Genomic DNA, 21570 nt, shown 5'->3' with positions numbered 1-21570 from the left:
CTTTTCTTCACGTTAAACTTTTTATTATAACTGTGGGTTTGCACGCAGTTGAGTTCCTTCACCAGTTTCCCCCAATGGCAAGTGGCTACTATCCTGTGGAAATACAGCACAGTATTTTAAGCAGGCTATAACACAGGGACAGCAGCAACCTTGTTCAGATTTCCCCAGTTCTGCCTGCTCTCATTGGTGTGTGTGTGTTCGGTTCTGTACAACTTGATTGCATTGTTTGAAATATGTGAATACACCTATCTTATTTGCATCTCCTGGTCCTGCCACCTCCCTCTTTTGCAGGAGGCATCTTTTTGCCTCGGGTGGCCTGGACTTTCAAGAATAAAAACTCAGCTTTAGAATTCCAAAACCAGGCTTTCTGAGTTTGCACCTGGCCCACGGGCTTGAAAGGCAGACTTTGCTGAGATGAGGATTTTGTAAATCTTTTATCTCTTAATATTTCATGATAGGACTAGATGCCCTGGAATACAGGGGTGTCTGTGAGGGGCTCTGTCTGCCCTTAGGAGCCTCTGGGTGGAGGCTGCTCTGCAGGGCAGGCCCAGCAGGATAGACACGGTGGAGCAGAGGGGCTGAGTTTGTCCTTCCTGGGTTTCTCTGTGGCAGAGATAGAGGCCAGAAGCTTCTTATGCCTCAAATGGGGATGCAGAGCTTGACTGAGGTATGGGCAGGGGCAGGCCGGCCCCCCATGGCCCACCAGGGCTGGGCTTTTCCTATGACAGCCAGGTCTGGGGGTTGTAGTAAGGCCCAGAGTCCTGCCAGCTGCAGACCTGGTACCTGTGCCCATGGCACGCCAAGCAGGCTCCACCAGCCTCCCTAGCTGGACAGTGGCCAGCTCACACCGGGGCCAGCCGCTGCCTGTGAACCTCGCCCTTTGCTCTTGCTTTGGGGCCCTCTGGGACTCCCAAAGAATTCAGATCTCGGAAGACCACACATTCTCTTGGGGTGTGTGAGTAGGGACCAAGCAGCCTTGAGACAGGGCCTGAGGGTGGCCTGAAGCTAGAAAGCAGAGGGCAGCACTAGCAGGGAAGGCCCGTGTTGTCCTGGGTTGGCTTTCGGTGCTCTGCTGGGGAGGGCAGGCTGCAGTGGAACAGGCATGGGCTGCCAGCCGTGGACGCCGGGGAAGGGCAGGAATTGGCTCACTGTGCTACCCTCTCTACTTTTGTGTGAATTTAAACTCTTTGTAAACAAAAGTTAAGAAATCAAATAGAGCCTAACAATTATTGGATCAGATTGGGATTACAGGATGGAAGTAATACAGGTTTTCTCTGCCACACAGTGGGATGGGCTCTCAGGAAGATGGGAGCAGATAAAAAGAAAAAGCCATGATGGGGTTCTGGTCTGTACAAGGAGGTATAGATTTCTCCAGCTCCCCTCTTCTAAGTCCAGCTACAAACCCTGGAAATGGCACCAGAGATAGAGTCAAAGGAGGGTGTGGAAAGATGGAAGAGGAAGGTAAGCACGTCAAGACCCTAGGACAGGAGGAACAGCCCAGCAGCAGGGCACCTTACAACCCCACCCGGCAGGAGGAAGTGGTCCAGGCCGGGCTGGGGGCTGGGCTCTGCCCAGGAGCCCAGGACTTGGGTTTCCCCAAGGGCTGGCAGTCGGGAAATGGGAAGGTGAAGAGGACCCTCAACCAAGGCTCTCACCAGGGAGGGGACACTGTCCCCTTGGCCGAGTCACTATCCTCTGCTCAGCCTCAGCTCCCTGACCTGAGAAATGAGGGAATTATGCCCATAGGGCAGCCGAGAGCACCGAATACAATCATGCACAGAGGAGGCCAGTGCACTGGAGGGCCTGGCACACAGGAGAAGCCGCATAGCTGGTTTTGAATATGTGGATGCTGATACGATGCTTCCCACAAATCGACAGTAGGAATACCTAGCCCTTGGCGTAGACAGGGCTGTGGAATAAGCGTTTGCTTGCTCATTCCTTACCATGACCCTATGAAGTAGGTCCCATTATTATCCTCACTTTACAGATGAGAAAACCAAGGCTCAGAGAGGTTAAGTAATTTGCTGAAGGCCACACAGCTGGTTAGACAGAGCTGGGGTGTGAACATAGCACCTTTACTCCTAATGATAATGCTTAACTTTGTTTTCCTACAACTAAGGCTGAGACCTTCCTCCTTGACCTCCAGCCCAGGTGGTCCCTCCAGGGACCAGCCTGAGGGTAGCAGGAGTGTCCCAACCCCAATCACTCAAAAGCCAAAGTCAAGGGCAAAACACCTACCAGGAGGCCCTCACCCGGCCCAAGGCTAGTCAAGACAGCATGGCAGTCGCGACGGTATAGACGTGGGTGGCCTCGGTGTGGACTCTCTTCTCCAGCCCCCTTTCCTGAGGGGTGCTTCTCCCAGCCTCATGGGCTCAGCTGAGCACCCACTGGCTTTGTGACCTTGGCAAGTGGCCTCACGTCCCTGGGGCTCAGCCTCCCCATCTGTAAGAAGAGGCCCACAGAGCTGCTGTTGGATTATAAGAGATGCAACCTGACAAGGGCTCAGCACGCAGACCTTGCCCATAGGGTGATTATTGTCGTCAAAGACATGGCCTGAGGCCCTGGGTGGAGCGCAGCCTCCAGCCCAGCAGGTGTGAGCCACACCCCATCCCGTCTGCTGACAGAAATGTGCCTCCCTCTTGTCTGCTGGCCTGAACAGCACTTGTCACCAGCCCAGGCCTTCAGCCAGGTGGACCACTTGGTGCACCGCACACCCATGGTGTGACCGTGTCCCTGGACGCTCTGAGAATAGAGGAGATGCTGTTGCTGCCCCATAGGCCCTGGGCCAAGAGAAGGATGCAGACTCCCCACCAGGAGCCGAGGCCCCCCCCAACCCTGAGTGTCTAATTCCCACAAACTCTCCTTCTTAAAGGAGGGCAGGGAGAGAAATGAACAGCAAGAACCATTGCTATTTGGTGCAAAAAGAAACATGGTCACTGAGAGATTCCAGGAAGTGTCAAGGCCAGCCAAGTTTACCGCTGCCGTGCTGATCCCTGGCCTAGGGACAGGTGAGCCCCCTCCCCACAGTGCCACAGGGGTGGGCAGGGCTCACTCCATAAAGCCACCACTGTGTCCCACCTCTGTGCCGCCACCCAGGGCCCGGGTCCCACCAAGGCCCTGGGGCCCTGCCCAAGAAGAAGCTTCCATCAGAACAGTCAACTGACTTGTCAAGCCAACTGTAATCTAGCAAGAGGGCGACTCTTTAATGGCAGTGGCAATGAATGGAGGTAAAAAGAGCAGGACCTGGTGACGAGGAGCATGGGGGCCGGCCATCATCCTCCAGGAAAGGCACTGGCACCGAGTGAACTCCACAGACAGAGGGGTGCCCAGTCCAGCCAGTGGAAAGTGGAGCAGAGCGGGAGCTGGTCCCGTGCCCCAATGGTCAGGTGAGGCTGCCTGGAGGGCACTGACCATGCCCTTCTGGACACCAGGGCCCGGGACTGAGGCCACCTTCTTCCACCTGTCCTCCGGCCCCTGGTGGCTCAGGCAGCTGGGGTGGGAGCAGCAAGCACCCCACGGTTGAGTGACTTTTCTCGGACTAGACCATTTCACCCTCAAAAGGGCCGCCATCCACCCCACTCCACCCCCAGGGAACTTCCCCACCAGTGGAGCTTGTCAAGCTGCTCAGTGCCCTCTCTGGTGGCTCCCCCGACCCGGCTGAGTCGGAACCCCTCTGGGCAGTGAATGACAGCCATCTGGGAGGAGACCCACTGGCCACTGGAAGCTGCAAGCAGTCACCCCCACCCCATCCAGGCTGTGAGCCTGCCTCCACCCCAGCCGTCTAAAGACATGTCCCTTGGGAAGTTCCAAGCAGAAGAACCAGTCGATGCCCTTGGGGCAACGTTACCAGGTCCCTGTCCTGCCTCCCAAGCTGGCAGAACCCGCCAGGCCTGCCCACAGCCCCGCTGCCCGGGGAGGAGGGTGGGCTCCACTGGACAGACTCGGAATCCCGGCCGGGCAGAAGGCCAAGCCCCCCACCTGCCAGCAACCCCACATCACACGCGAGGGCAGGGGGCCAGCCAGGGGGAGGTCACCGGGCCAGCAGGGCGGGGGGAGGGGGGCAAGGGCCGGGGAAGCCCGGGACCACACTGCCGCTCCGAATTGCTCAGGTTCTCCTCCTCTATTTATCCTACCCTCTTCCCCTAAGGACTGAAGCGGGCCTGGACGTCCTGGAGAGAGGGCACAAAGAACAGCGAGGCCTTGGGCGGGCGTGGAGGGAAGGGAATGGCCCTTCCGAAGCCCCGGGCCTCTTCCAGTGCGGTCCTCGAACCGAACCGCAGGACCTCTGCTGTCCCCGGGCAGCGGCGGGAGCGCGTCCCTCGGGCCCTGAGAAGACCTGCCGCGTCTGCGGGCTGCGTGGGAGCCCAGGCGCCCCGCGGTGCTGGAGGAGGAGCCCAGCACGGGGCCGCTGGGCGGCAAAGGGGCAGAGGGAGCCGGCTCCCTGGAGGAGGCGGCTGCGGACGGGGACTGGCGACTTCGGAGAAGGTGGCGTCCACGGCGCGCAGCCCGGCGCCCCAAGCCTGCCGCCGGGTTGCGGTCGTGCCCGGGACCGGGCCCCGCGGGTCCGCGCGAGCTGGAGTCCCCTCTAAAAGTTTGTCCCCAAACAAAACCCCTCTCTCCGCCCCGCGTGGGCAGCGGGGCCCGCTCCAGGGGAGGCTCTGAGGACAGACGCGACTGCCCTCCTACACCCCTTGGCAAACAACAATGGGCGGCCGCCGGACGAACAACGAGGGAAGCGAGTGTGGAAAATCCCCCAATTTTTTGCAAAGTCAACCGCGGGCGCTCGGGGGCCGGGCCGCGTGCTGCCCCCGCGCGGCCGTCCGCGGGACTGTGCGCCGGGAGGGGGCGCTGCGGTTGATCTCGTGGTTCTCAGACTCTGAGACCGCACGGTGGGCCGGGAATGAGGCTTTTTTCCTGAAGACGAACGTTAATGCCTTTTCTGGGATCATCACAGTCTGCTACTAGCCGTGTTCTTTTACTTTTCTTTGCCATTAAGTCAGAGATCAGACATCAAAGAATTGGTGAAGTGGATCTTCAGGGGACAAAGCCACTGAGAAGAGCTGCCAGTGCTTTTCTCTGGACTCCACAAGCAGTCAGGGCTAGAAGCTGCCCCTAGCAAATACTTAGTGCATATGCACTCTCGGGGCTGGGGCAAACCTTGGCCACAGAGGAGATCACCCAGGGAAGAAAGGAAACAGCATGCAGAGCGCGCCTCCTGAGGGCCTGGCTGTGTCCGCTGACCTCCTGGAACCCCACGCCAGCCCCGGACTGCGCGCTTCTGTCCATTTTCCAAGACATGACGCTGAGGACTCATGGCGGAGAGTACTGAGAAGTGGTGGGGAATAGCGTGATGCAAGCTGCCCCGCCAACGAGGGCTCGAGCTGCCTTCCACTCGGCTCAAGTGTCCACTGATGGGTGGCTCATCTGACTTGGTTTTCAGACCCCAGAAACTCACCTACAGCCTTGGGGTCTCAGGTGCATGTGCAGGGCTTCAATCAAAGTGGAAGATTGAGCAAAGTCCTGTAGGCAGCCAGGCAGATTTCCCTCCTCTTAAGAGAATTCTGGAAAGAAAGGGCTTCCTGGCTAATGTGAGTGCTCCCCATCAACCAGTGTGGCAGGTATGAAGTTTGATTAAATAGCTTGTCCTGGGAGATGTTGCTCCATGGGTCAGGCTGCTCTGGCTCCCATTCAAGGGTGGGACCTTATCACAGGCACTTCGTCCCTGCCTGGGCCTCAGTTTCCCCCTTGGGACAGTGAGATCATCACAGGGTGGAGCCATGGCCCAAGTACTGATGGCTTTGTTGGCCTTCGGAGCTGCTCCAGCTTTCCCTCGAACACTCTGGGCCCACGTTCCCCCTTGGTGGCAGTGACGGTCACCAGGCTCTGAGGAGTAGCCCCTGTAGACGCTCTCGCTGCCCTCATCCCTGGCCTGGGGAGCTGGGGCAAGTGCAGAGGTGGGGAAGGGCAGGGTTCTGGGGCTCACAGCAGGAATCAGGATCCCAGCTCCGCTGACTCTCATGGGGTGAGAATGGTTGACCTTGGAACCAGGGTCTTAACCCCTTTGAACCTCAGTTTTCTCTTCTGTAAATGGATATCACAGCCTACCCCCGCAGATTTGCTGATGGAATTGGAAATGACACCTCTACAATGCCTGGCACCCAGCAGGTCTCCAAAAGAGCAGCCTTAATTATGATGTAGCACTTGGTAGAGGATTCTTATCTGGGTAAGGACATCTAGGGGGTGGACCCGGGGCAGCTCTGCTCCCCTAGGCCATACAGGAAGGCTCCCCAGGGCTCAGGCACAGACTGTGTCAAGGGGCTGCAGGCAAAAGCAGGCAGGTCTAAGCACACTGCAGGGCGGCCCCACCTGTGTTCCACGGGGACTGCACCCCCACTCCTACAGGAATGAGTCACTTCTGGAGAAGCTTGACCAAGCTGCCCCCAGGACCCTCGGGCCAGGGACAGTTTTAAAGCAGCCTACAAGATGAGCAGGGGCTTCGGGGCCCTAAGTCCCACTGAGGACCCCACACCATGGACTCCAGGGTGCGCTGGGCTGTGTTGAGGGTGCTGCACCCGCCTGTCCACAGCGGATATTCCTGCGGTCCCTTTGGAAAATGCATGCCGCCCGCTCAGCTGGGTTTGGGGTGTTGGTTTTTCCAGCTCTCTGGGTTTGCTTCCAGGAGGGCTTTCTGGTGTGACGTTGTCTACGTTTAACAGCTTTACTGAGGCATGATTGACACCCGATGATCGCTTCCGGTCCCCAACAGAACGGAAGGCAGGGCACCACCACCCCCGCCCCGCCCCTGGCAGGGCTTGATGTGGACACTGGGAACCCACGCCTGGCAGCCAGACTCGCTCCCAGAGCCCGCGCTGGCCTGAACCAACACACTAGGGCCCACCGCGGCCGGCCCTGCAGCTGTGAGATCCTGGCAGGTCCCAGCCCCGCTCCTGCGCTTCCGACGGGCTGCAGCCTCCGAGTACTGCCAGAGCCCAAGCAGCGTGAGTGGGCACCTGGCGGGACCCCCGCCCACGAATGCCGCGTGCTTGCCAGGCTGGACGGCGGCAAGTGAGGAGCCCGCACCACCCGGCCCACACGTGAGCCAGCGGGGAGCGAGTCCTCCGCAGCCAGGATGGGCCCGGGCCGCTGGACTCTCCAACTGACCCACGAAAGACACGTTTCTTAAGAATTGGCTTAATGTTTTGTAACTCTTTCATTGGAGTATAATAAACATGGAGGGGGGAAAATGCACCTTGTCTGAAATTCCTTTCAAACAAGGAGGGAGCCATAAAGCCGGTCCGCAGACCTCTGCAGACAGCCCAACATCGCTTCAATGCGGGGCTGCGGGGCACTGTCCCAAAGCCAGCCGCAGGGGTGAGGGGGTCGAGCAGGAAAGGAAAGCCTCGCTTTCCCTCTCGGCCCCGGTGGTGGGCGGCCCCCGCCGCCCTGGTCCCTGGAAGTGCAGCCCAGTCGGCTAGCGTCTAACTTCAGCGCCCCAGCGTGCAAGGTCAAGGCCTTTCCTCCCGTGCGGGCTGCGAGGACGCGGGCGGCCGGGACTTGGGGAGGAGGGGTTACGGACCCAGGCTCCAGATGCGCCAGCCGCCGGGCCCCCTTGCCGCGGCCCCAGCCAAGACAGCCTCCCACGCCTGGGCTCCGCACTGCCGGTTGGTCCCCCCTTCCCCTGCGGGCGGAATCACTTCCCAGTCGCTGGCTGCCCGCCTGCTAGCGGCCTCGCCACCGCAGCAGACCCAGGTCCCGCGCCCAGCACCCGCGGCGAACCCCGGCACTCCGGAGGCGGGGCCGAGGATCGGCGCGGGCGGCAACTGCAAGAGACGCCACGGGGGCGGGCCGGGGGCGGGCCGGGGCGGGGCGGCGGCGGACTGCGGAGACGCGGCGGCGCGCGGGGCGGCGCAGAGCGTTCTCGGCGCGGAGCGGAGCGGAGCGAGCTGGTGCTGGGGGCGCGGGGCGCGTTGTGCCGGCCGGGGCCGAGCGGGAGCGGAGTCGGGCGTCGGGCCCGGGGAGCCGGGACCGGGCGGGGAGCAGCCATGGCGCCGCGGAGGGTCGGGGCCCGCGCCGCTGCGGGCGGCCTGGGCGCCGAGTAGCCGGGCCGGGCCGGAGCGCGGGCGGCGGCGGAGGCAGCTGCGCCCGCGCCTCCTGCCCTCCCAGGCCCGGCGCCCCGCGCCCGGGCCCCGGCGATGGTGACACATGCGGCGGCGGCGCGCCGGCGGCAGGACCATGGTTGAGCGCGCCAGCAAGTTCGTGCTGGTGGTGGCGGGCTCGGTGTGCTTCATGCTCATCTTGTACCAGTACGCGGGCCCGGGACTGAGCCTGGGCGCGCCCGGCGGCCGCGCGCCGCCCGACGACCTGGACCTGTTCCCCACGCCCGACCCCCACTACGAGAAGAAGTACTACTTCCCGGTCCGCGAGCTGGAGCGCTCGCTGCGTTTCGACATGAAGGGCGACGACGTGATCGTCTTCCTGCACATCCAGAAGACGGGCGGCACCACCTTCGGCCGCCACCTCGTGCAGAACGTACGCCTCGAGGTGCCGTGCGACTGCCGGCCCGGCCAGAAGAAGTGCACCTGCTACCGGCCCAACCGCCGCGAGACTTGGCTCTTCTCCCGCTTCTCCACCGGCTGGAGCTGCGGGCTGCACGCCGACTGGACCGAGCTCACCAACTGCGTGCCCGGCGTGCTGGACCGCCGCGACTCCGCCGCGCTGCGCACGCCCAGGTGAGCGCCCGGGCGGCGGGATCCTCGCGCAGCTGCGCCCCCGAGGCCGGGCCGTATGCCCGCCGGGCTGTGCTGGGTCGGCCCTGCCTTCCCCACCCCCTTCTGCCCTCTTGGGGGCCCCCACTCGCCACCACCCCTCCCAACCTGCCGAGCGCCCGAGGCTCCCAGCTGCTCTGGTTGGGCCGGCTGTCACCGCGCTTTCTGACCTCGCTCTCACCCTCTTCCTTGCCTTGTGCTGCCCCACTGCCGGCTTGGCTGCGCAGCGCCCGGGTTTTCTCCGGGGTCCCCGCCCGCTGCCCTCGGGCCACCTTACCTGCTGTGCGCGGTGAGGTCTGGCCCGCCGGACTTGGGGACGCGGGCTTCTGGGTGTGTGCGTGGCCTACTTGGAATGTTGGCTTCCCCGTGCCGCTTCGGTGCTGTGGTCCCAAAAGTGGAAGTGAGAGTAGTGAGGTGCCGCCCCTGTGCCTGGAGTGCCTGCCTTCGAAGGGTGGGGGAGCTGCCAGGGAAGGGGGCTAGCTCTGCCCGCCTGCCTGCCGGTGTGTGCAGGTAGAACAAAGGCCCTGTTGACCTGGGGCTGGAGGCAGGGAGGAGGCAGTACCGCCTGTCCTCCCAGTGGGGCCTGCCAGCCGAATTCTTCCAGGCACAGGCTTGCCTGGAGAGAGGAACAAAAGCCAGCCTATGGGGGACCACCTTCCCCAGGAAGCCACCAGCCAGGTTGGGGGTAGTTGAGCTGGTCCAGGGGACTTGTGCTGCCACAACCCTTCTCTGGGGTCCCCCAGCCCCATGTCTGCGGGAGTTGGGGAGCATAGAGCTGGGCTGCGTGAGGACACGGAGCATGGGAGGGGTGCCGGGGCAGCTCTTCTGGGAAGCCGTTTGTAGGGAAACCTGGGGTGCTGGTGGGTTTCCAGCAGTTAAAGTTGGGGTTATTTTCCTCCTGTTCCTGTTGGTGCCCATTCGTCCTGCAGGGATGTCCTGCGAGGCCTTTCTCCCCAAAGTCTGGGCTGGGAAGGGCCAGGAGCAGGGCTTCTTGTCTGCCTTTTGTTTCTCTTCCAAATTTGCCTTAGGATTGAGTTTGCAGACAGGCTGGTGGTAGGAGGCTGGGCGGTTGTAGGCGTGTTGGCTGGCACTCTTGGGTCCAGAGGCTGTAGGCTCTCAGGTGTGCCTGGGGAGCCTGGAAGGTCCAGCCAGCCTGGAGCTGAGTCGAGTCCGAGACACTGCTCCCCTGCACAGACCTCAATCCTTGCTCTGTGGTCTTTCTCAGACTGTCAGGAAATTGAGGTCCTAGAGTTGGAGGGGCATCTTCCCACTTTCCTTTCTCCCCCCACCCCCCACTGTACACACACACACACACACTGCAGCTCCCAGCCTGGGAGGTGATGTTCTGGAAATTGGGATCCTAGAGTTGGAGGGGCATCTTCCCACTTTCCTTTCTCCCCCCGTCCCCCACTGTACACACACACACACACACACACACACACACACACTGCAGCTCCCAGCCTGGGAGGTGATGTTCTGAGCCCCTTACGGCCACATTCTACACTTGGCGGTCACAGAGCTGCCTGTCTAGGGCCCCTGAAGGATTGCTTCCGGCCCAGCACTTAGTCTGCTCTGCACAGATGCACGTTCCTGCTGCAGGGCCCCCCAACCCTGGTCCAGGCGCTCTGTGCTAGGTTCAGCTGTGCCTGGGACCACAGCCATGCCCCCACCCACCCTTCCGCCAGCCAGAGCAGTAGGCTCCCAGAGTTGGTCACTGACCAATACCAACAGACGCCTCCCTACCTGTGGGGGCTGCAAGGGTGGGGGCCACCCCCTTTGCCAGAGGGACTTAGCTCAGCAGCTTAAGAGGAGTGCGTGGAAGCTTCGGGCCGCCAAAAAGCTGGAGCTTTTGAAGCAAGCCTGCTCAGCAGAGACCATCTCAGCCCTAGATTGCAACCAGGACGCTCTTCCTGCAGCCCCGCATGCCTGTGGGTCCCCAGGGTGAAGGGCCTTGGCCTCCTTTCTCTGGAGTTTGTCCATGAGAGTGGGAGGACCAGGTGGGGCCGATGGGGCCCCAGGTGCTACACCAGGAAGGCCCGGCTACCCCTGCCCAGGGACCATATGTGGAGCAAGAATGGAAAACGCAGATGCCTCTGGCGGAGGTGGGCTGCCAGCCTGGAAATTGCTAGCTCAGCAGCATGCGGCAGGGTTGGGAGAGGCTTCCAGGGCCGTCAGGAGGCCCCCTCTGCCGCCCACTCTGGAAGTGGGTTGTGCTACCAGGCAGGTGACAGCACCCCACCCTCTTCTCCGCCTCCACTCCCTTCAGTTCTGTTGCAGGCACTAGGTAGATTGCTTTTTTAATGAGCTTCCTCAGGAGGCAAGGTAATCTTGGCTTTGTGCTCACAAGGCCGAGCTGCACTGAGTTCCACCTGCTGAGCACTGCCCCGCCACCTGAGTCCTCTGGCCCAGGCTGGGGCTGGGCTAAGCTGCTGTGCTGTGGCGGTTGGGATGTGCTTCCTCCATCTGCCCAGGGACCCAGCAACTCTCTATCAGGGGCGGTGCCCGTCCCTGCTGGGGTGCTTGGTGTTAAGTGGGCTTGGTGTCAGGAGACTCAGGTGTCACCCTGGCCCTCCTGCGATGTCTTCACTCTGGCTCTGCACTGCCCTCTCCATGTTCTCTGAGAACTGAGACCCTCTTTTCCTCTTGGCTCTGCCCGCCTCCCTGCCCAAGGCTGCCTCCTGGAACGTCTCCACCAAGCCCCTCCCATCCCCTGCTGCGGTTTGGGAGGGCCTCAGTGGGCCTGTGGTGTGCGTCCAAGAGAGGTGGGGCTCTTCCGGGCTGCCAGCCTCCCCATTGCACAGTGTCAGCCTGGGCTGCTCTGAGCTGGGCGTCCGTGGAGATGGACAGGCTTTTGACGTCTTCCTGGAATATGGTTTGGAACTTCCAGTGGCTGTTAGTGCTTGGCTGCCTTGGTAGAGAAGAACAAGTGTGAGCAGAGCGTTGGCGGGTCCGTCTTTGGTCCCGTGTTCACCGTGGGGGCTGCCTCATCTGCCGACATCAGCCAGGGTGCTTGTAAGACTGCACTGGAAGGACTTTTGCTGGCTGGCCTCGAAGAGGTGTGGCCATCCCCAGGCAGCAGCCAAATGGCCAGCCATTCCAGAGACCACTTGGTTAGAATGTCTTAGCACCCCACACTCCGCTGTCACTCAGAGGGTCCAGACGGTGGTGCTCCAGAGCCAGAACCTCCCTCCTTCCTCTTCTCGTCTGCCTGAAGGCAACGCAAGAGCAGGCATGGTCAAGGTCTTGCCCAGGCTACCCTGGAAATGTCTCTGAAATCATGTAGGCTTCATTTGGGGCCACGGAGGGTATCTGGAGCCCAAGTGTGGCGTCTGGGCCACCGTGGCTAGGGACCCGGGCCCAGCTCATGTCCTCTCTGCACCAGGACCTCTCTGGAGCCTTTAGTGGGCTCGCAGCTTCTGTGACGTTGCCCTGCAGAGACAGTGCTTCCTTGCAGGAGGGATGGCGCAGTAGCCCGCACCCTCGCCTGTGACCTGCCCTCCGTGATCCTGAAGCCTTCTCAGACTCCAGAAATCCGCCTGGTGCTGGGCCGGTGTGCCCTCCACCTGGCGTGCCTGCTCCCTTCTCCCACTGTTCTGCCTGCTCCTCCCCTCCTTTCAGTCTCTGCTCAGACGCCCCTTCCTCCAGGAAGCCTTCCCTGGCTTTCTGTTCCTAGGCTCCCCGTTGCCTTAGGCACCTCAGCTGCTCTCCCGTCTGCCACCCTGGCACCTGTACAGTGCATTGGCACTGCCCTCGTGCTGGCACCGTGAGAATTTTTTTTTCCTGGGCTCTGTCCCCGCCCTTTCCCTGTGACTTGGGTTCACAGAGTCAGCTTTGAGTGTCATGCTGTTCCCTGAGAACCTGGGGACTCCTTGCTGGGGCACCAGGTGGGGGTGGGGCTCCTTGGTGGGGCACACCAGGTGGGGGTGGGGCTCCTTGGTGGGGTGCACCAGCTGGGGGTGGGCTTAGATGAGAGCCTTTGTTTCCGTGGCACACGACAGTTTCCACCTTACCTTCATAACCACTTTCTTCTTTGAGATCAAGGGACAAACCTTCATCCGCTGTGATGGGGACAGATGTTACCCAGAGCATGTGACTGGGGCCAATGAACAGGACCTGGGGACCAGGCTGGGGGTGTCACTGTGCCTGCATTGCCTAGAGAGGGCTTTGGTTAAGATGAGAAAGGAATCTGTGGTCAAGATGCTCGTAGATTTTCACTAAAAACAGATAAAAAATCGTTGTTTTTTTTTAAGCAGACACATGATAAGGCAAACTTGTGAATGGTTTGGTGGCAGGATCATTTTAGATGGTCCTCTGGCTTGGGAGATCATTTCTGCCATGCTGCTCTGGTGGTCTTCAAGCCACAGCTTCCTGTCCTAGGCACTTCACACATAAAACCTGGGCTGCTCCTGCTCCTGGATCAGAGATCCCAGTCCCAGAGAGTTCAGTGCCCACCTTGGTCCCCAGGGCCAGGGAATCCAGGTTTCTTTCTCAGCGGGAGTTCTGGCTGCCACGCGGGGGAGTGGCCATGTTGGGTCTGGCGTCCTCCAGGGCCCAGGAGGAAGGAGGAGAAGGGGCCTGGTCTTCTTGTCCTTCAGGGACTTGGAGGCTTTTTCTCTCACACCCCCCTTTGTTGTGGTTATAATGATTGTTTGGTAGAGGAGTGGGAGGAAAGTATGAGGCAGAGGGAGAGAAGGAAACTCATCCATTCCCCATACATGGTTTTTCCACTGTAATTGAAGCCGTCGTATACATTACACCATAAATGTTGTCTGTTGTCATGAAAAACTTAATATTTGAGTGGCTGCAGCTGCTCCACTCTAGGTGTGCCACCGCTGGCTGGCAGTGGGTGAATGTGCAGGTTGCCCGTTCTGTACTCTGTGGGGACTGCTGCAGGAATGCTCCTCATGTGTCAATGTTCTGCATAGCTCTCATTTCCTCTGGAGATGCCTAGGAGTGGAATTTCTGAGTTGAATAGTCTGAATGTTTTACTGCTCTCGGTACAAGTGTTACCTTCCTCTTCAAAACACCCACTCCTGGTATGCTCCCAGCTGTGGTCTGTGAGCACCCATGTCAGTGGCACGCTCATTGGTACTGAATGGCGTGTGAATATTTTTTTGAGATGGAGTCTCACTCTGTCCAGTGCAGTCTGGACAATGATGGCACGATCCAGCTCACTGCAACCTCTGCGTACCGGTTTCAAGCGATTGTCCTGCCTCAGCCTCCCAAGTAGCTGGGATTACAGGTGCCCATCACCACACCTGGCTAATTTTTTTTATATTTTTAGTAGAGATGGGGTTTCTCCATGTTGGCCCGGCTAGTCTCGAACTGGGGACCTCAGGTGATCTGCCCGCCTTCGCCTGCCAAAGTGCTGGGATGACAGGTGTTAGCCACCGCGCTGGCCTATTGTGAATTTTTTTTTAATTTTATTTTCTTAAATCACCAAAAAGTGCCAATCTTATGGTTTTTATTGCAAAGCCTTGCCCAATGAGTATGCCCTTGGAGTGGCCCATCTATGTAGGGCGCTTGGGAGCAGCCATGCCCAGCCACCCACATGTCCCTACCTGCTCACAGGTGGCTGAGTTTCACCCCTGCTGAGAGAGGGTTGCAGCTCCCAGGGGCCTGGGGTGCACCTCCTCTGGGTGCCCATCACCATCCCACATGGCATTTTGTGGGACTGAATTCCACCTCTATGAGGAACAGGCATGACAAGCCATGGGGGCATGTAGAGAGGCTGGCAGGGTGACTCTTGTCCCCTGCGCGCTTAGCAGGCACTTGGAATGGGTCATCTTGTTTGGACCCAACACTCCCCCAAGACAAGTATATGAAGATCGGCCGCATGTTCCACACAAGGAAGTCAGGCCCCAGAGAAGGTGGGGAATTTGTCAGTCCCTCAGCCTGGAGGGCCAGGAGCTAGCATGTGGACATCTGTTTGTCTGTCCTGAAGGCTATATGCCGCACCCAGCCCTCTGCTCCCAGCAACCCCTGCATGCTCATGGAAGGCTGTCCGCAGGTGGGGACGATCGTCGCCGGCCCAGACCAGCCAGATGTAGAACACGAGGGCTTCTGAGACCTGGGCAGACATGGGCAATTTCACATGTAGGCCTGTGTCGTTGCGTTTACTGGAAGACATCTGGCAGCCTTCACTCAGAGCAGAAGGACAGGCATCATGCCTGGGCCCTGGGCTTTGCAAATGTAGTGCTGGCAAGGCTGCCTGAGAGTCGGCCCCTGGCAGCAGAGACTGCCCATGGCGGTGCTTGGCTCCTGGCACAGTGTGGCCACCCCTTCTGCCACCTCCCCCATAAGATTGGGCTGTTTTCAGGTACTCCTCTGGTCCTGCACCACCGATGCCACCACCGGCCCAGAGAGGATCAGCCGTGCAGGAGGCAGTGCTGTGAGCATGTGTGGGTGCAGGTGGGTCTAGGCCATCCCTCTGCTCCAGTGTCCTTGCTCTGCCCCAGTGAATGCTGGAGGGTGAGGGGCTGGGAAGCCCAGGAGTCTCCCCAACCCCTCAGCTTCCCTCTCTGGGTGCCATCACCATCCCACATGGCATTTTATGGGGCTACATTCCCCCTCTGTGAAAGACTGTGAGGTGTTTCTGGGTCAGACCTCAGCCCCCGCTTGGTGGTAGCGTGTGGTGCGTCTTTTGGGTTTGAGGCGGGAAGAGCATGAGAAGCCGAGCTCTGGGGAGCAGTTGCGGAGTGGTAGCATGTGGGGCCCAGTCAGAGGGGAGCCCCACTGGAAGGGCTGCGTGATTCAGGTGGGAGGCAGACTCGGGCCATCCCCTGCCAGCTGCTTTTTGGGCACTTCTCTGCAGCCACCTGTACACTCACTGGCACCTGCTCTCCTCTCCTTGTGGCCCACTCCACAGCAGTATTTATAGGTGAGGTGACATTTTGTTTGCAAAAATGTTTTCATCTCTTAAGACTGTTGTTCTTGCCTTTTCAGAAACTCAGTTGGCTTTTTGTGAAGATTTACTGTCTGGCTTGGGTTTGGGTGGGGTATGTTATGCTAAAAAAAAAGTCCTAAACCTAGAGGATAAGTTGCTCCAGCCAAATGACGGTGAGCTGGTGGTAGCAAGAGGTGTGGGCTCCAGTGCCCTGAGTGGGTGGAGAAGCCTCCCACACACAGGGTTTTGCAGGATGAGCAGGAGTGTGGAATGGAAGCAGCGCTCGGAAAGCACAGCTGGGTTTCAGACACATCATCCGAGACCTGGCCACTCACAGCAAGAGGGGGCAGTGGAGATGGGACGGCGTGAGTGGAGAGAGGCCCCTGCTTGCAGGCCAGTTGCTTTCTGACTGTAGGACGTGTGGCCTAATCTCTCTGTTCCTTTCCTGAAAGTGCCCCTTTCCTGATAGGACATTTTTCCCAAGTCCCCAGCTTGCAAGGGATGTCATTTTGGAAAAACATGGCAGGTACACGCCCACACAGGAGCATTCAAGTGTCGATCCTAGACCACCCAACCCAGGGTGGAGGCTGTTAGAGGACATTTAGGATCCGCAGATGGGCGGAGGGAGGCTGTCCAGCCACCAGAGACCACACACATCCTACCCCAGCTGAGGTGTGAAGCTGGGGCTGTTTTCCTTGACCATGGAGCGAAAACCATCCAGGACAGCTCTCCCCCTCCATGCCACCAGCTGCTCCTGAGCCAGCTCTGTGGGTGCTGGGAGCTGCGCTAAGGATTTGCACCTGTCCCCGCCAGCCTGTGGCCTTCTGCTGCCGCGGTGCCCCTGCCCTGAACTCCCTCCAGGGCACAGGACCTTTGAGGCCTCACACCCACCCCACCGTTGGTCCTTGATTCCTTGACTCACACAGTGTGTGGGCTGGGGCTGGGGCCCGGCTCACTGCGGGGGGATGCCTGTGGGGGTGACATGCCCCAAGTTCCACAGGGCCACCTCGGGAGCTCTTGGGTCCTCTCTCTGCAGACCAGGCGCTGAGGCTGCGGTGGAGGGCAGGGAGTCCGTAGGGACTCAGCTGCCTGCTCAGGCCCTGGGCTGTGTGTTGGGTGGGCTTCTTCTGGAAAGCTCTGCTGAGAGTCCAAGGAAGAGAGGAGTGCCCTGGGCAGCCCCTCCTACCTTGTGGCTGGAGCCGGTGGGTCTCATGGGCCCAGGTGGATATCTGTCTGAGCCTCAGTCTTCCCATCTCTAAAAGTGGGGTGGCAGTCTGCCATTTGGTTCTGTAGAGGAACCAGTGACTTATTAACTGTGACCCAGGTGACCGCATGATCCCTCAGCCCCGGACTGTGTCCATGTCTTATGGGAGCCATGGCCCCTCATAACCCCTTAGCGTTCTGCAGCCTAGTGCAGGCCCAGTTCCTCATCTGGAGAGCCAGCCGTCAGCAGCTGTCCGCGTGCCATGAGGAGACTGACCGCGGGGCCAGGGCTTCAGTGAGAGGCAGCTCCCAACAGCCTGCACCTGGCCTGCCTTTGAAGGCCACACGTGACCAGCGCAGCTGCCTAGGATTGTTTACACAGAGAACGTTAAAAGGCCCAACAGGAGGGCCATCAGAGCAAATCACTAATTGTCTGGAAGGATACAAACTGGAGAGATTGAAACTCTGGAGTTAATTGTTTACGAAGCCTTGAAGGCCACAGAGGTCAGTGGCCATGGGTGACCGCCCCCGCTGGGCAGGGGCAGGGGCCTGTTATCTCCCTGTGACAGGGCCTCCTGCTGGGGCAGGCCTGGTCCTTGTCCAGGATCCCAGCTGTTCCCTAGGAGGGGCTCTCCACTGGTCAGCCCAGGCCACTGCTCAGAAGTTGTATCAGGTGGACATTGGAACGTCCGATCTCTGGGGCCAGCCCAGTTTGCATTCTAGCTCTGGCCCCATTCCCGCCTGGAGAAGTTGGGAACATTCAGCCTCATTTTCTTTTCCCACCTCATGGAGGGGTAGGAGATGAGAGTCCACTCTGTAAGCTCCACACCATCCTTCACCCTCCACAGCAAACAGGGACAGAAGGTTCTATGGGTAAGCCAGCAACAAGGAGGGCAGGCGAGGCTGGCCAGGACCCACCTCGGGGCTGGGAAACCCTGGGACCATACCAGGGGTGGCAGCAGAGCAAAAGAGAGGCCCCAGGCTTGCAGCCAGACCAGCTGGGCCAAATCCTGGCTTTGCATCTCAGAGGCTTCTGCAGCCCAGATTCCCCATCTGTAAAATGGGCATACTAATGCCTGTGCGGTAGGTAGACAGTTGGAATTGTACCCACAGTTCCACTGTGGCCTCTGTACTATAAGAGGCTAGAATCTGACCCATCTCTCCTGGAGACAGGGAAGAGACCTCCAGAGCCAGCTAGGAAGTCAGCTCTTGTTCTCACTCCATGAATTGGGTGGTTTGCAAGGAGCTTCCCTCAAAGCAGCTGAAGTCTGTGCAGGTTGGGTCCTGTTATCTGGGACATCACCACCAAGCGTCATCACTGGCCTTCCAAGGTGATGACCTGGAGCATGCTGTGTTTTGGCTGTGAGGGTCTCCTGCTCACCTTGGGCTATGGCCTTGGGACCACCCAGTGTCTTCCTGACTGTGCCCATTTGACAAAAGGCTGTCTCTACCAGGATCTCCAGAAAGCTCTGGCCCTCCCTGGCCAGCAGCCAGGATGTAGAGACTGTGCACATCTGTCCTGATGCCCAGGTCGTGAGACCCTGTGGGTGGCAGCCTGACCCCACCCCCCGGCCATCTGAGAACCTCGAGACCCAACCAAGAGGAACTCAGGGTCAGGTCAAGAGGAGGAAGGGGTGGATGCCACGTGATGCTGGCCCTGCACAGAGGCCCGCCTGGCTGAGGGCCCAGGCGTTGTTCCTTGGATACAGTGGTTCCTTCCTTCCCTGGACCCCACCAGCTGCTATCACCCCCTACATGGTATCTCCGGGGGTGTAACTGGGAAGCCTTGTGGAGTTTCACCTGTGTTCCCACCGCAGGCTCAGCTGGGTGCGGCTCGCAGGTGAAGACCCCGGCTCCACCCCACCCCTGCCTCCCCACAGCCATGCTCAGCACCACTGTCCCGTGTTTCACGTGTTTCCTGCCCTTGTGTTTATGCTTTCGCTGTAGATGTGTGTATTCCTTAAACGATACACAGTGCTGTTTTGATGTTACTAACTTTCCAGAACCGTTATCAAACTCTGCTTGACCTTCTGCAAGTTGCTGTCTTCACTCAGCCTTGTTTTGAGATTTATCCCTGTTGGTCCCTGACATACATGTTTAATTCATTGACTGCTTGACTTAACATCAAGGTAGTCCAGACGGATCTCTGCTCGGTTCTAATGCAGCTGCGGGGAGCATTTCACTTTGGCCATCACAGTCCAGGTGCGGCCACGGTGCTCGCTCACGGTCCTTATGTGTCCGTAGGAGTGTGTCAGAGGGAGGTTCTCCTCACCACCATGCTCTGCCTGTGGTTCCCGATTGGGCGGGCACTCTTGGCTCATTTCTGCCAGGCCAGGAGCCGGGAAATGGGACCTCTGTGCTCTTAGTGCATGTTTCCCCATGGCGGAGAGGTGGCATCTTACCATGTGTTTATCTGCCATTGAGGTCTCCCCCACCAGCCTGTTCACGTCTTTGGCCTGTTTTCCCCTACAGGGTTGTTTGTTCTTTGCATATGGGTTTGTAAGGGTTCTTTATGTGTCCTGGTGCCAGGTTCTATGGGTAGCATGCTCCCTCTTCTCTCCTCCTGTTCATCATTTCTCCATGTGTGGGCTTGGGCCTGTGGCATCCCGGTGCCTGCACCAGGTAGGGCCAGGCTGGCCCAGGCACATCCCATCCTCCAGCTGAGGCACATGCCAAGAAGAGGTATGCCTGCTGACCTCTGAACCCCATGGGACCCTGCTGGTGGTGAGAGCTCAGCCGGGGGCTTGTTAGTGTGAGCGGGTGGACAGATGGCAGCTGACCAGCATCCTGCCTGCAGCATGCACCCCCCCAGGGCCTTCCCTGGAGGTCCTCAGCAGTGCCCACGGTGGCACCTGCACGGCCCTGAGCCCAGGAAGGCCAGAGGAGCAGGCAGTTCCTCCTGGGCCAGGGCCCCCTCACAGCAATTTTGCCCCATGTATTGGAGTCCCTTTGAGATTGAGTTGGAAGGAAACCCAACTAAAACCAGCTAAAACCAGAGCCTGGAACCCACGGCTGTGAAGTCACAGGGCCCCCCCACCCCAACTCCCAGTGAAAATCTGGGTGGGCCTTTCCCAGAGTGAAGCCTGCCTGTGTCACCCCTCAAGCCCGGCCAAAGAGCTGGATGTCCACGCCCTGTGCCTCTCAGCCTCCCCCCATGACAGTGACGACACTGCTCTCTGTGCCTCCAGCCTGGTGTCTGGCCCTACCCTCACTCCCCAGGCCCCTTGGGCACTGTCTGCTGCGGGCGCACCCAGGGCTGCCCCTGCGGGGCACAGGTCTGTGGATAAAACTTCTCGCATCCCCTCGGAAAGGAGCGTGGGGATGGCAGCCCCCTCATCATCCCAGCCTTGGAATGTGCCCCCGCCCCACATGGCCCCAGCCCCATATTTGCAGCACCCCTGCTGCCGTGCCCCCACTGGCTTAGGACAGAAGGGCCTACACATCACCGTCCACCTGAGAATTAGAAAGCGCCTTCTGCTGCAGGGCTTGCAGGAACAAATGTTTGCAGCCCCTAGGTGGCAGGCGGAGCATCTCCCCTCTGAGTTATGAGCTTTAGAGGCTCCTGTGTAAATATTTACCTCTCTGGAGCATTGGCGACCTTGGGAGATCGGGATCTGTAAGCACTGAGGTTTTCTGTTTGCGTCATCATGGCCAGGGTGGGGTGGGGGTGTTGTCGTGGAGCAGGGAGCCGGGCTGTGGAGTGTGCAGCTGTGTTCTCCCTGGAATCCTGGCCCACATTCCCTGGCAGGGAAATCTCCGCAGCGGCACAGCCACATCCTCCAGCCCGACCACATTTGATGGAGGGAAAGCCAGGGAAGGCACTGTCCTGTGGTGTGACACCAGCGTGGTGGCACTGCTGAGGAGCAGAGGCACAATGAGGGTATTCCTGTCCCGAGGGTGCAGTCTGGGAGCAGGGAGGGGCTGTGACCAACTGCCACCCACTCCAGGCCAGGCCAGTCTCATTCAGGCCACACTGTCAGGGGCGCTGTTTTGCAGATGAGTAAACTGAGACTCAAAGAGCCTAAATAACTCATCACCTAAGGTCACCAGTGGCAGAGCTGGGATTCACACACAGGCCTGTTCCTCCAGGATTTCCCCCAAACTCCTCCTAGTGACAAGGCGCAGGCAGGTCACTCCCCAGAGTGGGGAGCCAGGCGTCAGCCAGGCGTGGGGCTCATGTCCGCCACAGTGCCTGCCTCTGGGAGGGTAACGCAGCTGCTCTGCGAGCAGGTGGGCTTGCCAGGGAGCCCAGGATGGTGCAGGGACCCTGGGCAGGTCCTGAGGGACTGCTGGCCCACCCTCCTCAAGGTCCAGCTGAATGAGTGGCCGCCTGCTGGAAGCAGCTGTCACCAGGTGTGATGCATCAGCTCCCCTGAGAGGATCAAGGGCAGGCAGAGCAGATGGTCTCCCGGGGGAGTTGAGAGGGTTGTGATGTCACCTGTAAGGAGAGAGAGGCCCTGCCCAGGCACTAAGCCGGGGAGAAGGTAGGCCCCAGAATGAGAGCGGGTTCCAGCTCTGCCTGGAGAACAAGGGCCTCAGCCAGCCAGGCTTCAACCCTTGCCACAGCCTCCTTCCTTCCCGCCCACCGCAGACCCCAGGGCTCCCGGTTGGAGGGGCTTGGCCCCTCCTCTCCTGCCTCTGTTCCCTTCTGGCGGGCAGGAAGGTGAGCAGGTCTGGGCAGTTGGTTTAGCTCACGCAAGTCCAGACAGGGCTGCT

At 59.7% G+C, this 21570-nt stretch overlaps 1 protein-coding gene across 1 annotated transcript in view; it reads left to right on the top strand.

Annotated features, from left to right (window-relative positions):
- Nucleotides 1-7916: 7916 nt before the first annotated feature.
- The window catches only part of HS6ST1 (heparan sulfate 6-O-sulfotransferase 1), a 53546-nt gene continuing 39892 nt past the window's right edge, over nt 7917-21570 (top strand). The window contains exon 1 of the mRNA XM_055261254.2: nt 7917-8729. Coding sequence (XP_055117229.1) covers nt 8203-8729 — 527 coding nt within the window. The 5' untranslated portion in view covers nt 7917-8202. The remainder of the gene's footprint in view (nt 8730-21570) is intronic.

This window comes from Symphalangus syndactylus, chromosome 22 (assembly GCF_028878055.3).
Source record: "Symphalangus syndactylus isolate Jambi chromosome 22, NHGRI_mSymSyn1-v2.1_pri, whole genome shotgun sequence".
Taxonomy (NCBI): domain Eukaryota; kingdom Metazoa; phylum Chordata; class Mammalia; order Primates; family Hylobatidae; genus Symphalangus; species Symphalangus syndactylus.
This window is presented reverse-complemented; position numbering and strand designations above follow the sequence as displayed.